Raw genomic sequence first — 13,360 nt, forward strand, 5'->3', positions numbered from 1 at the left:
AAAGTCTCTCTCGTTTCAGGCCAGCAGAGGGTGCAGGCCCGCATCACCGAGTCGCCTACTGTCAGTCGGGTCATCGACAAGGGCAAAGAGAGGTAATGCACTCCCCGCTTGCAGGGATGCCAGCCATGGGGAATGTCCCGTGTGAGTCTCTGGAGGCAGCAGCAGGGTGGATGGCAGCCAACAGACGGAGGTTGAACGTTTCTGGGGGACAGGGGGCAGGCTGGTGTGGGGGACTCCCTGGTCCTAAATGGGGTAACTGCCCCTGAAGGATCAAGTGCGCATTCTGACAGTCATTTTGGACTCATAGCTGTCCATGGAGGTGCAGGTCAATTCTGTGTCCAGGGCAGCTGTCTGCCAGCTCCATCTGGTATGCAGGCTGAGATCCTACATGCCCACAGACTGTCACCAGAGTGGTTCATTCTCTGGTTATCTCCCACTTAGACTACTGCAATGCACTCTACATGGGGCTACCTTTGAAGGTGACTCAGAAGCTACAACTAATCCAGAATGTGGCAGCTAAACTGGTGACTGGGAGTTGCCATCGGGACCATATAACAGTGGTCCTAAAGGAGCTATACTGGCTCCCAGTATGTTTCTCAGCACAGTTCAAACTGTTGGTGCTGACCTTTAAAGCCCTAAACAGCCTTGGCCCTGTATACCTGAAGGAGCATCTCCACCCCCTTCACTCAGGCCGGACACACTGAGGTCCAGCCCTGAGGGCCTTCTGGCAGTTCTCTCATTGCGAGAAATGAGGTTACAGGGGACCAGACAGAGGGCCTTCTCGGTAGTGGCGCCTGCCCTGTAGAACAGCCTCCCTTCAGATGTCATGGAGATAAACAACTACCGGTATTTGACTTTTAGACGACATCTGAAAGCAGCCCTGTATTGGCTGTATTTTTAATGATTGATGTTTAATTATGCTTTTTTATGTGTTGGAAGCTGTTCAGAGTGGCTGGGGCAACCCTGTCACATGGGCTGGATACAAATAATAAATGTATTGTTTTTTATTATTTTCTTGTCTCTAGCTCAGTGTTGCATGCCTTGCATGTAGGTGACGCTAGGTTCAATTACCTGTATCTCCCCTCAAAACACACCTCGCCTAACACAGGAAAGGCCTGGAGATCTGCTGCCAGTCAGAGGAGACCAGAGGCTGTTAGATCCATGGGCACCACTGGATTTTTGAACTTTACTCTGGGTGCCAACCCATCTGGTCACTCCTTTGCTAACGGGAACCCATTGGGTGCCAGCTGAAATCTCCAGGCTAGTTTGAAAGGCCCCCTGCATAGAGAGCATTGCAGCAGTCACTCCAAGCAAGGGGTTACCAGGATATGAGAGACAGGAGTCACCCCTCTCTTCTGCAGATTATTTGTCCTTTACTGGGTGCGTGCATTGGGGGGCAGGCTCAGGAATGGGGTCCATTCTGCAGTTAAATGTGGCCTGTGGTGCTGGGCATCGCTGTCTGCGTAGACAGTACTGCGCCATCTGGACCAATCAAAGCGCAGGGTTTGTTTGGAGTGAATGACACAGTGTTTGATTTTTAGGTGTTAACTACGGACCCTGGTTGGGTGTATCAATTACTCAGTTTGGGTGGATAGTACAAAATGTGGGGTTCACAGTACAGTTTAGGGATGATCCCATGAAGCTGTCTTGACTCCGTATGAGGCAGCCCTGTGCTCCGCCTCCCTTGGCTTGCCTGCATTTCCACGTGAGCAGAGCTGGTGAGTCTGTGCTTCTCTCCTTGCTCCCTAGGCTGGGCAACTGGGCTGTGGAGAGCACCTTCATCTCCAGTCTGTCGGACCTGCCCAAGGGGGTGTCCTTGAGCCCCCCGGCGCTGCGGCAGTCGGTGCCCTACAGAGTGCGGGGCCGGGAGAGGGAGAGGCCGGATCACACCCGGATGGACTCCTCGGAGGAGAGGGAGTGGGGGCTCCAGCCTGGGAGGCGGCAGGGCCTGGCTAAGTGGCTGGAGGAAGCTGACAGCAGCATATTTGGACAAACACAGGTAGGAGAGTGCAACATTCCCTCGCGATTCCCATCCAGACAAAGCAACCCCTGAAAAGAATAAGCAAAGTCAAGGCACTAGATAAGCATCGTGGGCGGGATTCACCAAAGGAGCTCCACCCTCACCAGCCCTGTGCAAGGACTTCCACTTGCACAATAGAAAATGGGCTGGGGGAGGGGATGGGAGAACCCTCAGAACAACAAGTGGAACAAACATCACAGGATGAGATTAAATTTCACCTCATGTATATCTGTAGCACAGATATGAAAAGATTTTAAAGCTTTACAAACAAAACAAGGCTATACAAGAATATTTAAACTATATACACTGCTGAAATGCAGGCACTCTAGGGAATATTGCATCAGTGTGTTCTGAAATACCTATCTTTGCTGACGGAACGCATCGTTCAAATGCTCGTGGCACTGGAGCCATGAAATGTAAAGATACAACACGCCCAAAGCTTGATATCCTGAAGGTGAAGGCTGACTTTCACAGTCCCCATCCCCACCTACGAGCCCAAGCGCAGGGACCTAGAGCAAGGTGGGGAACGGAACAGGAAATAAGGAACTTGCCTTCTGCAGAGCCAGACTATGTGTGGATTCTCCAGCTCAGCATCGTCTTCTCTGAAGGGCAGCAGCTCTCCAGAGGGTTGCAAGCAGGGAGTCTCTCCCAGCTCTACCTGGAGATGGTGGGGTGGAACCTGGGATTTCTGCGTGCAACAGATGTTCTGCCGTGGAACTGCAGGAGGTGGAGCCCTTTGTCTCTGTGTTCCCTTCCCTCCACACGTGGAAGGGAAGGGAAGGGTTTCAGCTGCCCTGAGCCCGGCCTTGGCTGGGGAGGGCGGGGTATAAATAATAATAATAATTGTTATTATTTTAGGGAGGAGGATTTGCACATCCAAGGACTCACTGAGATGGACAGAAATAAGTGTGTGGGGGGTTATTTTTAAAAAATCAAATTTGACACATCACTAAATCATTTTTTAAATGAAACAAAACATTGTTGATAAGATTGCACCCATCAGGTGTGTCAAGTGGTGAGAGATTCCCCTGACAGGTACAGTATTTCACTGCACCCATTAAAACCATGCTGTCTCGGGGGGGGGGGCAGCAGAGTAACACTGCAGTCTCTAGTTGTAGCAGGGAAGCCAAAAACCAGGCCTCCTCTCCTGGGTCCTGCAAAGTAGCTCAGTTCATGCATCCAACATGCTCTTCGTGCTTTAGCTCAGTATTTCTTACCCAGTGAAGCAGACGCATATCATTGCAGGCCCTTGGCTGGGTAGGTGGGTGGGTGGGGGGACCAAGGCTGCAGAAATCTTCTGCCAGGATTCAGCTGCTGGGATCCAGAGAGAACTATTTCAGGGGCTTCAGCATCACTTGAGTTGCCTGCCGACACTCTGCTGGGATGTTTGGCTTCCAATTTGTTTCACTTGTTGCTTCTTATTTGATACGGTAGTGGTAGTTATTAGCTTTTGCCAGCAGCTTTGGGGGAGATGCCTTTGGCTAAAAAAAGGTGTGTGTGCGGGGGGGGGGGGTATGTCAGCTAAATGAGAAGGTTGCTCTGCTGACATTTGCACTCCTGTGCAGAAGAAGCTCATTCCCCCCCCCCTCTTGCTTGGGGGAGGGGGCTGGCCCAGCAGCCATGTTCAGCCTCTCTGCTCTATTTATATCCTGGCCAGCCAGCCGGCCTCTTCATTGCTTCCTAATTGGGTAGCGCCTGGTTCTCACCCAGAGCCAGGTATGGAGGGGGCAGAAATAGAACTGTCCAGGATACCAGAGAACGGGGGGGGGGGGGAGGGGGCTGCTGTGCAAGACATAGGTGCACAGCCCTCTCCTAGGTGGCTCAGGCAAAGCGTTCTTCTCAGCTCTTTGTGCCCAGGGGCACCAGGAGACCCCAGGCTGGATTGCAGGCTGGGGCAGGCCTCGTGCCACCTCCTTGCCCTGCCTGGGCTTTGGCAGAGTACTGGGTGACGTTGACAAGCTCCCCCCCCCCCGGCTGCTGCATCTTTGTGGCCGAAGGAGGGGGCAGGGAGCGTTGGCCAGAGCCTCCAAACAGCTGGTCGGGGGAGGCTAAGATTACAGCAGCTTTCCTGCCCAGCCCAGCCCCTACCCGCTTCCCAGTCGTGAGCCAGAGGCTGCTCCTGCCAGTAGCCTGGGCAGTGCCCTCATGCCATGAGGGAAGGCCAGCATTAGGCTCTGGGCTGGCTGGGCTGGGGTGGGGCGGGAGGTGGCAGCACCATGTGGGGCTTCCTGACCCAGCTGCTCATCAGCCTGGTGCTGCTTGGCTTCTTCCTGGTCAGCTGCCAGAACCTGTTGCACATTGCCCAGGGCTCCTTCCGCTTTATGCTGAAGCACATCCACCAGGAGCTGGACAAGGAGCTGGGCGAGAGCGAGGGGCTGAGTGATGACGAGGAGCCCGTCTCCACACGGGTGGTGCGCCGGCGAGTCATTGTCCAGGTAGCTGGCCGGAGGAGGCTTCCCCAAGACTGGCCGGGCCGGTGCCCACCAACCCGCCCTGGATGGCACTCAGGGACGCTGTGCCAGGCTTCACTCACTGGTAGTGTGGCGGAAGGGCGCCAGGGACAAGGGCAGGGCATGGAGCAAGAGGAAGGGCGCTGGCTTTGCCCCAAGAGCTGACTTTCTTTGAACCCCCCGTGGGGCTTTGAGAGGACGTCCGCTGCTCTGTGCCAGTTCTGGGAGGGTGAAGGACTTTGTGGTCTCCTAGCAATCTTGCTCACTCTCCTTTCTGCTTTCCCAACCCTCCAGGGGAATGAAGCGCTGGATGTTCCAGGGGAACAAGTGACCGAGGAGCAATTTACAGATGAGCAGGGCAACATTGTCACAAAGAAGGTGAGTGGGCTGCCAGGGGGAGACGGAGGGCAGAGCAGGAGGCGGCAGCCGGGCCAGTCGGCTCCAGGCTCCCCGAGAAGCCCTCCCCCCCCACGCTAGAATCCTGCTGGGCTCCTGCGCCTCCAGGCTCTTTTCCTTTGGGCCAGAGTTTTGCTCCTCACATTGCCTGCTTGCGCTCAGTGTGACACACTTGGACTTTATCCCAGAGTGTGCTGGCAGGAACCCTGACAGGTAGGCTTGGTTGTTTGATGGGGTCTCGCTAGCAGTAGTTGAAGCAATTTCTGTCAGGACTACCCAGCCCAAGAGAGTTTGTGTTGGGGTTTTCTTTTGTGGGGGGTGGCTTCTAGTATGCGCATGCGGGGGGGTGACCTTAGTTTGCTCTGTAGGATGCAGCTTGACTGACTTGCTTGAGTCATATTCTGACTCAAGGTAGCTCTTGGTCTGAAGTTTGAGGGTAAATAGGGGTGGATGTGGAAATAAGGTTGGGTGATGGAATTAGCCTGTGGGTCAATTCCTGATCGTGATTCTCCACCTGCTTCACTAGCAGCAGCTGATGATGATGATTGCAAAAGATCTAATTATAGGGGTCCTTATGTGTGTAAGAGAGAGAAGCTCTGGTCATCCAAAGGAATGTGTGTCGGAGCACTGAGATGAGATGGGAACTGTTCTGATCTTGCCAGTCTGACTTGGCTTCAGCCACGCTGGCCTTTGCTCCCTGCAAACCTTGTTGTGGGAATTTCATGCAGGAGCTGAATGAAGAGGGAGGTGAATGACCTGCCACAGCACTGGGTGGGAGAGTGAGCCTGTAGCTTTCTGCAAGGTCCTAAAAATACCAGTTGGTCTAAATCGGGCGCAGGGCCAGCACCAGGTGCTGGGAGGCAGGCAGAGGTCAGTGCTGAGCGGGGAGAAGGAGAAGGTATCTGAAGAAGTGTGCATGCGCACGAAAGCTCATACAAATAACAAACTTAGTTGGTCTCTAAGGTCCTATTGCTATTTTGTTTTGACTACGGCAGACCAACACGGCTACCTACCGATAACAGGGAGAAGGAGAAACCCAAAGGGTGTAGGACCTCTTTTGCTGAATTCCTCGCTCCCTTGTCTTGTGGTGAGGTGGCCAGATACAGAAGAGGGGAGGGCTCCTGCGCCTTTGGGTGGGGTTGTGCAGAGCAAGGAATGTCAGCCCGTGTCGCATGGCATGCAAGATACGCCTCCTGAGACTGACATTCCGTCCTCCAGGCAATTGTCTTCTTTTGCCACCTGGAGAGAGGGGAGATCGCATTGCACAGTTCTTAGCAATGGTTATTACTATTATTATTAACTAAATTTGTATACCGCCCTGTACCCGCAGGTCTCAGGGCAGTTACAACATAAATGTGATTATGATGTTGAAGATGATTATTTAATACAGCACTGTCAATGCACATTGCACTTTATTGAGTTGCAACGGCAGAAAGAAACGTTTCTGCCCAAAGGACTTTGCAATCTACTCTGTTTTTCACTCTATAGGACGCACTGGATCATAGGACGCACAGGACCCCCACGCACAGGGGGAGAACAGGAAAAAAATAATTCTCCCCCTCTCTGCTCAGTGCCCCTTCAGCGAAGTGGCAGGAGAAATGGAGCCCCTTCCATTTCTCCTCCCGCTTCACTGAAGGGGCGCTGCGCAGCTCTCCCTCTCTGCTCAGCGCCCCTTCAGTGAAGCGGTAGGAGAAATGGAGCCCCTTCTGCTGCACTCCGAAGGCTTGCGGATAGCTGCCTGAAGCCCCCGGAGTGCAGCGGGAGTTGAAAGCAACACGAAGCCTCCGGAGCACGGGGGGAGCTCTCCCTCTGCACTTCGGAGGCTTCGCGTTGCTATCGCTGAAGCCAAGGAGCCTGCATTTGCTCTATAGGACGCACACACGTTTCCCCTTCATTTTTGGAGGGGGGAAAGTGCATCCCATAGAGCAAAAAATACGGTAAGTCAGCCTTCCTCAACCCTGTGCCATCCAAACCTTTTGGACTCCCAACTGTCATCAGCCACGGCCAGCACAGCCAGTGGTCAGGGTTGTGGGCACCAGGTTGGGGAAATCTGAGTGTAGCAGCTCATGCTGCCATCCTAGTTATCCTCCTTCCAACATTAAATCTCCCTGCACTCAGTGGGAATGACTCCCAGGCAAGGGCACGTAGAACTGCTGCCCCAGGGTCTGAGCTATGAGCCAGGATGTCCCTAGGATGTCAAATCTCTCCTTTCCCCCAAACTCAGCAGGTGATCTTAAGCAAATGGCTGGCTCTCACCTGGAGACCATATGCTGGCCTGCCTTATAGGGGCATCGTAAGGCAGCCTTCACCAACCTGGTGCCCCCTCCAGGTGTTTTGCACTACAGTTTCCAGCAGCCTCAGCCCGCAGGAATTGATGCATGCATGGACCAGAGCAGTTCATGCAGTCAGCCTCCTTTCTGTATTCTCAGAACAACCTTGTGAGGAAGAGAGAGAGAGGCTGGTCCAACATCACCCGATAAGGATTTGAGGCTGAGCAGATATATCTCCCTTGTCAGAGCCCAGCCTTCCTCGACCTGGTGCTCTCCCAATGTTTTGGACTACAACTCTCATTAGCCACAGCCGTATAATACTGGAGCTGGTGGGAATTGTAGTCCTAGAGCACCAGGTTGAGGAAGGAAGGCAGCTGTACACATTCTTGCAAGATAATGTCTCTTTGCCTTAGTTCACAGAGGGAAACATGATGCCCTCATGGTCTTTCAACATTCCAAAAGTGTCTGTGAGGGATGAATAGGTATTACTGCTATAAAATTAAATTTGGAGGTAGTGGAGTTTGTTTCATATGGGCAAATGGGGCCCTGCCCCACCATTTGGGGCAGGTCCAGGCTCCAGAACAAGAGATCAAGGGCTGTGGTGCCTCGCAGGAAGGCACGCCAGGCATCCGGGGCTGGAAGGGAGAGCGGGCAGGCTTTCCGAGGGCTGGTGGGCATCACTTGAGGCAGCAGGAGACTGTCAAAAAGGGCTGCACTCAATTTTTGCAGATTATCCGGAAGGTGGTGCGGCGGCTGGAAACGGACGGGACAGGCGACGCACGGCAGCACGAAGAGGTGATTATGGAAGGCTCCCTGCAGGAGCCTTATGCGCTGGAAGCCCCGGCTGGCCGCTTCCTGGCCCATGCCCCTTGGCAGCAGGAGAGTGCAGGCAGCAAGGTACCCAAGCCCCACGGGCCTCCCAGCCCCAGGGCTCCAGCTGCGTCCTCCTCTCTGTCGTCTGTCCCCCCCCCCTCGCCCTTGCCTGGCGCAGCAGGACCCTCTCCTTCTGCCCATGCCAGGCACTTTGCTGCAGGAGTCCCCTGCCGCCATCTGACTCTCCTTCTCCTTGTGTCTCTCCGTCCGTCCGTCCGTCCGTCTGCCACCCCCCTCGTGGGTTTCTCTGTGACCGTTTGCCGCTTTCCTGTCTCTCGCTGCCGTTTGCCCAGGAGGAGGCTCAAGGGAGTGTCTCAAGATCGGAGCTTCTCGGGGGCAGGATGGGGGCTCAGATAGTGAAACGAGCCAGCCTGAAAAGGGGGAAGCAGTGACACCCCTCACCCCCCACCCCTCGAGTGGCCTCTTTGGAGGTAAACACCCCTTTGTTCTTACTAGCAGCTGGGGGGGGGCGGTGGCCGTGTGTCAACTGTGGTAGGACCTAGCAGTTTCCCTTGGAGTCCCTCTCCTTTGCCTGTACAGTGGTACCTCGGTTTAAGAACAGTCTGGTTTACGAACGATTTGGTTTACGAACTCCGCAAAACCGGAAATAGTGTCTTGGTTTGAGAAATTTACCTCGGTCTAAGAACAGAAGCCAAATGGTGGAAGGTGGAAGGGCACCAGCAGCAGGACAGCCTCATTCGGGAAAGCACGCCTTGGTTTAAGAACTGTTTTGGTTTAAGAACGGACTTCTGGAACGGATTAAGTTCATAAACCGAGGTAACACTGTATATTATTATTATTATTATTATTATTATTATTATTATTATTATTATTATTATTATTATTTCAACTTGTATCCCACCCTTCCAAAGGAGCCCAGGGCAACAAACACATTAACACTAATAACAAATTTCAAAATAAAAAAATTCCTTCCAGTAGCACCTTAAAGACCAACTTAGTTAGTTCTTGGTATGAGCTTTCGTGTGCATGCACATGTGTATCTGAAGAAGTGTGCATGCACACGAAAGCTCATACCAAGAACTAACTTAGTTGGTCTTTAAGGTGCTACTGGAAGGAATTTTTTTATTTTGACTATGGCAGACCAACACGGCTACCTATCTGTAACAAATTTCAAGTAATTATAAGCAGTTTTTTTTTTTTTAAGGCCTTTCAGCTATCAAATCCCTGGAATGTTTTTGATTCCTCCGGAAAGTTAATGAGTTTCTGGGCCCAATTCCAAGTACTAGTACTGAATGATCAAGCCGTGCACAACTCAGGACCTCCACACCTTAAGACCTGCCTCTTCCCATACAAACCAACCTGGACCCTGGGCTTGCCAGCCAAGACCCTCCTTAGTCTGCCCCTTCATGTGAGGCCCGGAGGGTGGCAACAAGAGAAGGGGCCTTTTCTGCAGTGGCTCCCCATTTGTGGAAAGCTCTCCCCAGGGAGGCCTGCCTGGTGCCATAATTGCATGTCTTTAGGCACCAGGCAAACTCTTCTCCCAGGCCTTCAGCCATTAAACTGTTGCTGTGGGGGTTTTTCTGTGATTGCTTTATTTTACTATTTTTATTATGCTATGTAATTTCTCTTTTTAAATGTTGTACACTGCCCTGGGATCTTTGGATATAGGTCAGTATATAAATTGAAATAATAATAATAGGGACGCTGGTGGCGCTGTGGGTTAAATCACAGAGCCTAGGGCTTGCCAATCAGATGGTTAGCGGTTCTAATCCCCGTGATGGGGTGAGCTCCCATTGCTTGGTCCCTGCTCCTGTCCACCTAGCAGTTTGAAAGCACAAAGTGCAAGTAGATAAATAGGTACCGCTCCGGCGGGAAGGTAAACGGTGTTTCCATGCGCTGCTCTGGTTCACCAGAAGCGGCTTACTCATGCTGGCCACATGACCTGGAAGCTGTACGCCAGCTGCCTCAGCCTATAGAGTGAGATGAGCACTGCAACCCCAGAGTCATCCATGACTGGACCTAACGGTCAGGGGTCCCTTTACCTAATAATAATAATAATAATAATAATAATAATAATAATAATAATGGCTGCACTTCAGCAGGGAGCACATTCCGCAAATGGAAAACCACCACTAAGAAGGCCCTGTCTGTCCTGGGCCAGCACCAACCAGGCAGCCCCACCACCCCGGCCTCAGCTGCCAATTGTAGGACCTGAGACGGTTGATACTGACAAAGGTGCTGTGTTAGGTCCTCAGACCCCAAGCCATTTAGGGCTTTATAGGCCAGTATAACACATTGATGGGCCCCACTGAGCAGCCCAGCAGCCACATGATGCACTGGCTACCACCTCAAGGCCATCTTCAGGGGCAGCCCTCAACACATCCATCTAGGGCTCCACAAGGGGCAGGCCCACCCTCTGCTCTGGACATGTGACGTGGGTGTTAAAATGGGAGTCTCAAAGCACCTTCAGGGCCTCTTGGGGGTCCACAGCCGCTTTGGTCCTCAAACAGTCCTGCTAGCCTGCCATCTTTTAGGGCTGGTCTATTCAGAGGATAGCAGCTTGCATTTCCAAGCAAATGTTGCCTCTTCGCCTCTTCTGTCTAGCAAGCTGGTGGAGAAGGGGCAGAGTCATCTGTCTCTTCTGTGTCAGCCTGCACAGAATTCCTTATCATCCATGCTGGCCTTTGTTCGGCCACATCAGTCCCAGCCAGAATGGGCCATCATCAGGAACAATGGGAGTTGTAGTCCAACAACATCTGGAGGGCACCAGCTTGACACAATCTGACACAGCCCACATCGTGGGACTCCGACTCCCATCAGCCTCAGTGGCTGCCTGAGCCTTTTCTCTTTTAACCGGAGAGGCCAGTGATGGAACTTGGGACGGTTTGCATGCAAAGCATTTTCTCTAACGTAAAAAGAGAGGAAGGGCTGCTGGATGAGGCCAGTGGCCCCTCTAGTCCAGCCCCTGCGTCTGGCCAGATGCCAGTGGGAAAGCCATACGCAGGATCTGAGCTCAAGAGCACTGTCCCTTCCTGCCGTTTCCAGCACAGAATGCAGATCATTGCCTTAGACTCATAGAATTGTAGAGTTGGGAGGGACACCAAGGGACATCTAGTCCAACCCCCTGCATTTGTGGCTGGTAGTCACTGATAGCCCACCCCTTCATGAGTTTTCCCAATCCTCTTATCAAGCCATCCAAGCTGGTGGCCATCCCTGCCGCCTGGGGGAGGGAGCTCCACCATTCAGCTAAGCACTGCCTTAAAAAGGACTTTTTTTGCCCATCCTAAATCTTCCAGCATTCAGTGTCATTGACTGCCCACGAGTTCTTGCACTGTGTGTGTGAGAGAGAAACTTTTCCATGCCATGCATAATTTTGTAAACTGCTATCCTGCCGCCCCCTCCTCGCCTTTTTCTCCTTAGCCTTCTCCCTTCCCAACACAAAGGAGTGCCTGCAAAGCGCTTCTGTGCTACTCTTGAGGATCTGGTGGCACCAGGATCCTCATCCTGCTCTTCTGGCCGGAAGAGGTGGCATTCTTGAGAAAAGCAGGGGTGCCCTTCACTCTGTGCCCACAGAAGATTTGATTTTAGGGAGTGTCAGAGTAGAGAACAAGCCTCCCATAACAGATCCCTCCATGAACCCATTCTGGGTAAACCTCCTGGCTGGCAAGCCCAGAGCAGTGATTCGTGCCAAAATTCATACCATTTCAGCCAAGCCGCCCCCACCTGCCCTACGCCTAAGCTCATATATGACATCACATGGGATGACAGGTGAAAACCTTGCTCAGCCGAAAGGGAGTCTGCAGACACCACCAGTCAGTTGATTGGCGGATCCTGCAAAGGGCTGCAAGAGGGGCCTCACAAGAGCAGGCAATCAGCTTGGAGAGCCTGGCAAAGGAGGAAGGACCAAAGGTCACCTGACCTCCATTGGCAGGCAGCAGCCCTGCCCCCCCCCCCCGTCAATCTCCTTTTGGGGAAATCACGATCCAGTTCACCTGCCAGATCTAGTTCCTCTCCCTGATGTATGGGGGCGTATGTGTGTCTATATATTTATAGAATCATAGAATAGTAGACTTGGAAGGGACCCCAAGTGTCATCTAGTCCAACCCCTGCAAGGCAGGAGTCTCAACTAAAGCATCCAGGACAATCTTACTGACTGTTCACAACTTGCCAAAGGTACAGCCTCTGTGTCTTTAATAATAATAATAATAATAATAATAATAATAATAATAATAATAAGAAGAAGAAGAAGAAGAAGAAGAAGAAGAAGAAGAAGAAGAAGAAGAAGAAGTCAAGTTTGGCAGAGGTACATTTTTCCTACTCTGATGGGAGAAGCCATATCTGCCAAAGCTCCTTCCTTTATACAAGGGCTGAAAGTGTGAGCCTTCAGCCTTCATGCAATCTGGCAATCCTTGGAAGGGCCTGGTTGGCAACATCTGTGGCGGGACTGACCTGTGGCTCCTTCCAGTCTCTGATGCAACAGAAGCTACATCGGTTGAGCTTCTGCCTGCTGAACAGATCTGAAGGCTGCCAGGAGTGGGGGAGCAGCCCTTGGTTCCTGGGCCTTGCTTGGTTGGGCAGAAGGGCAGTGCAAGAGGGGGAAATGTTCCCGAGCCGTGTAGCACTATAGCGAGAGAAGCTTCAGCCACCCAAATTCTCCCTTTCCACTTGCTTTTCAAGCTGCCAATCCTCCTAGATGTGCTTGGGAGTCCCTGTGCTCCCTGGGCCTGTCTGTGCCTGCTTGTGTCGCTGTCTCTCTGCGTTGTTCTCACAGCTGCTTCCTTCTGCCCTGCTGGGAGACCAAAGTCTGTGCGCTTAAACAGGGCTTGTCCTGAGCAGCACAAGGCTTAGTTCTCGTCTGCCTCGGGGTGGGGGGTGGGGATAGGAACAAGAAGGCCTCCTCTTGCCTTGAGTGCTGTCGCCATCCTTCCCTATAGAGTCATAGAGCCATAGAACTGAAGAGTTAGAAGGGTCCTCTAATCCAGCCCCCTGCAAAGGAAGAGAGAGAGCGAGAGAGAGCAGCTTTTGCATGCTCAGATGGCACTGCTCTCACCTGGAAACACCTGAGTTTCTGCAGAGGTTGTTGGAGTACAGCTGACAACATCCCTGGCCGCTGGCAATGTTCCATGAGGCGGGTAGCATAGGAGCCAACTCGTAGGGGGTGAGGTCCCTTCAGCCCCCCCCCCCCCAGGCTGGTAGGCATTGCCATTCAAATGGTGTGCATGCACTACATCTTGTGATTGATTATGCAGGACGGGCTTCCCTGCACACACAGCCCACCTGCAATGTTTTATTCCACTTGGCACCCTTGGCTGGTAGGAGCTGGACTCCCACAACATCTGGAGGGCCACAGGATTTGCAGAAGTATAGGAAGCCTCCATGGAAAGTGCAGT

At 52.6% G+C, this 13,360-nt stretch overlaps 1 protein-coding gene across 12 annotated transcripts in view; it reads left to right on the forward strand.

Moving 5' to 3' along the window:
* The window catches only part of ANK1 (ankyrin 1), a 218,876-nt gene that overhangs the window by 202,650 nt on the left and 2,866 nt on the right, over positions 1 to 13,360 (forward strand). For 7 of the 12 annotated variants that reach the window (XM_081200899.1, XM_081200902.1, XM_081200906.1 and 4 more), the window contains 4 exons: positions 20 to 92; positions 1,750 to 1,999; positions 4,765 to 4,848; positions 7,866 to 8,033. In XM_081200899.1, coding sequence (XP_081057025.1) covers positions 20 to 92; positions 1,750 to 1,999; positions 4,765 to 4,848; positions 7,866 to 8,033 — 575 coding nt within the window. Of the gene's footprint in view, positions 1 to 19; positions 93 to 1,749; positions 2,000 to 3,888; positions 4,456 to 4,764; positions 4,849 to 7,865; positions 8,034 to 8,302; positions 8,441 to 13,360 lie in introns of those variants that run through there. The other 5 variants (XM_081200905.1, XM_081200907.1, XR_014009893.1 and 2 more) reach the window with 4 other exon arrangements.

The sequence above is a fragment of the Podarcis bocagei genome (assembly GCF_964188305.1).
Source record: "Podarcis bocagei genome assembly, chromosome: 7".
NCBI lineage: Eukaryota > Metazoa > Chordata > Lepidosauria > Squamata > Lacertidae > Podarcis > Podarcis bocagei.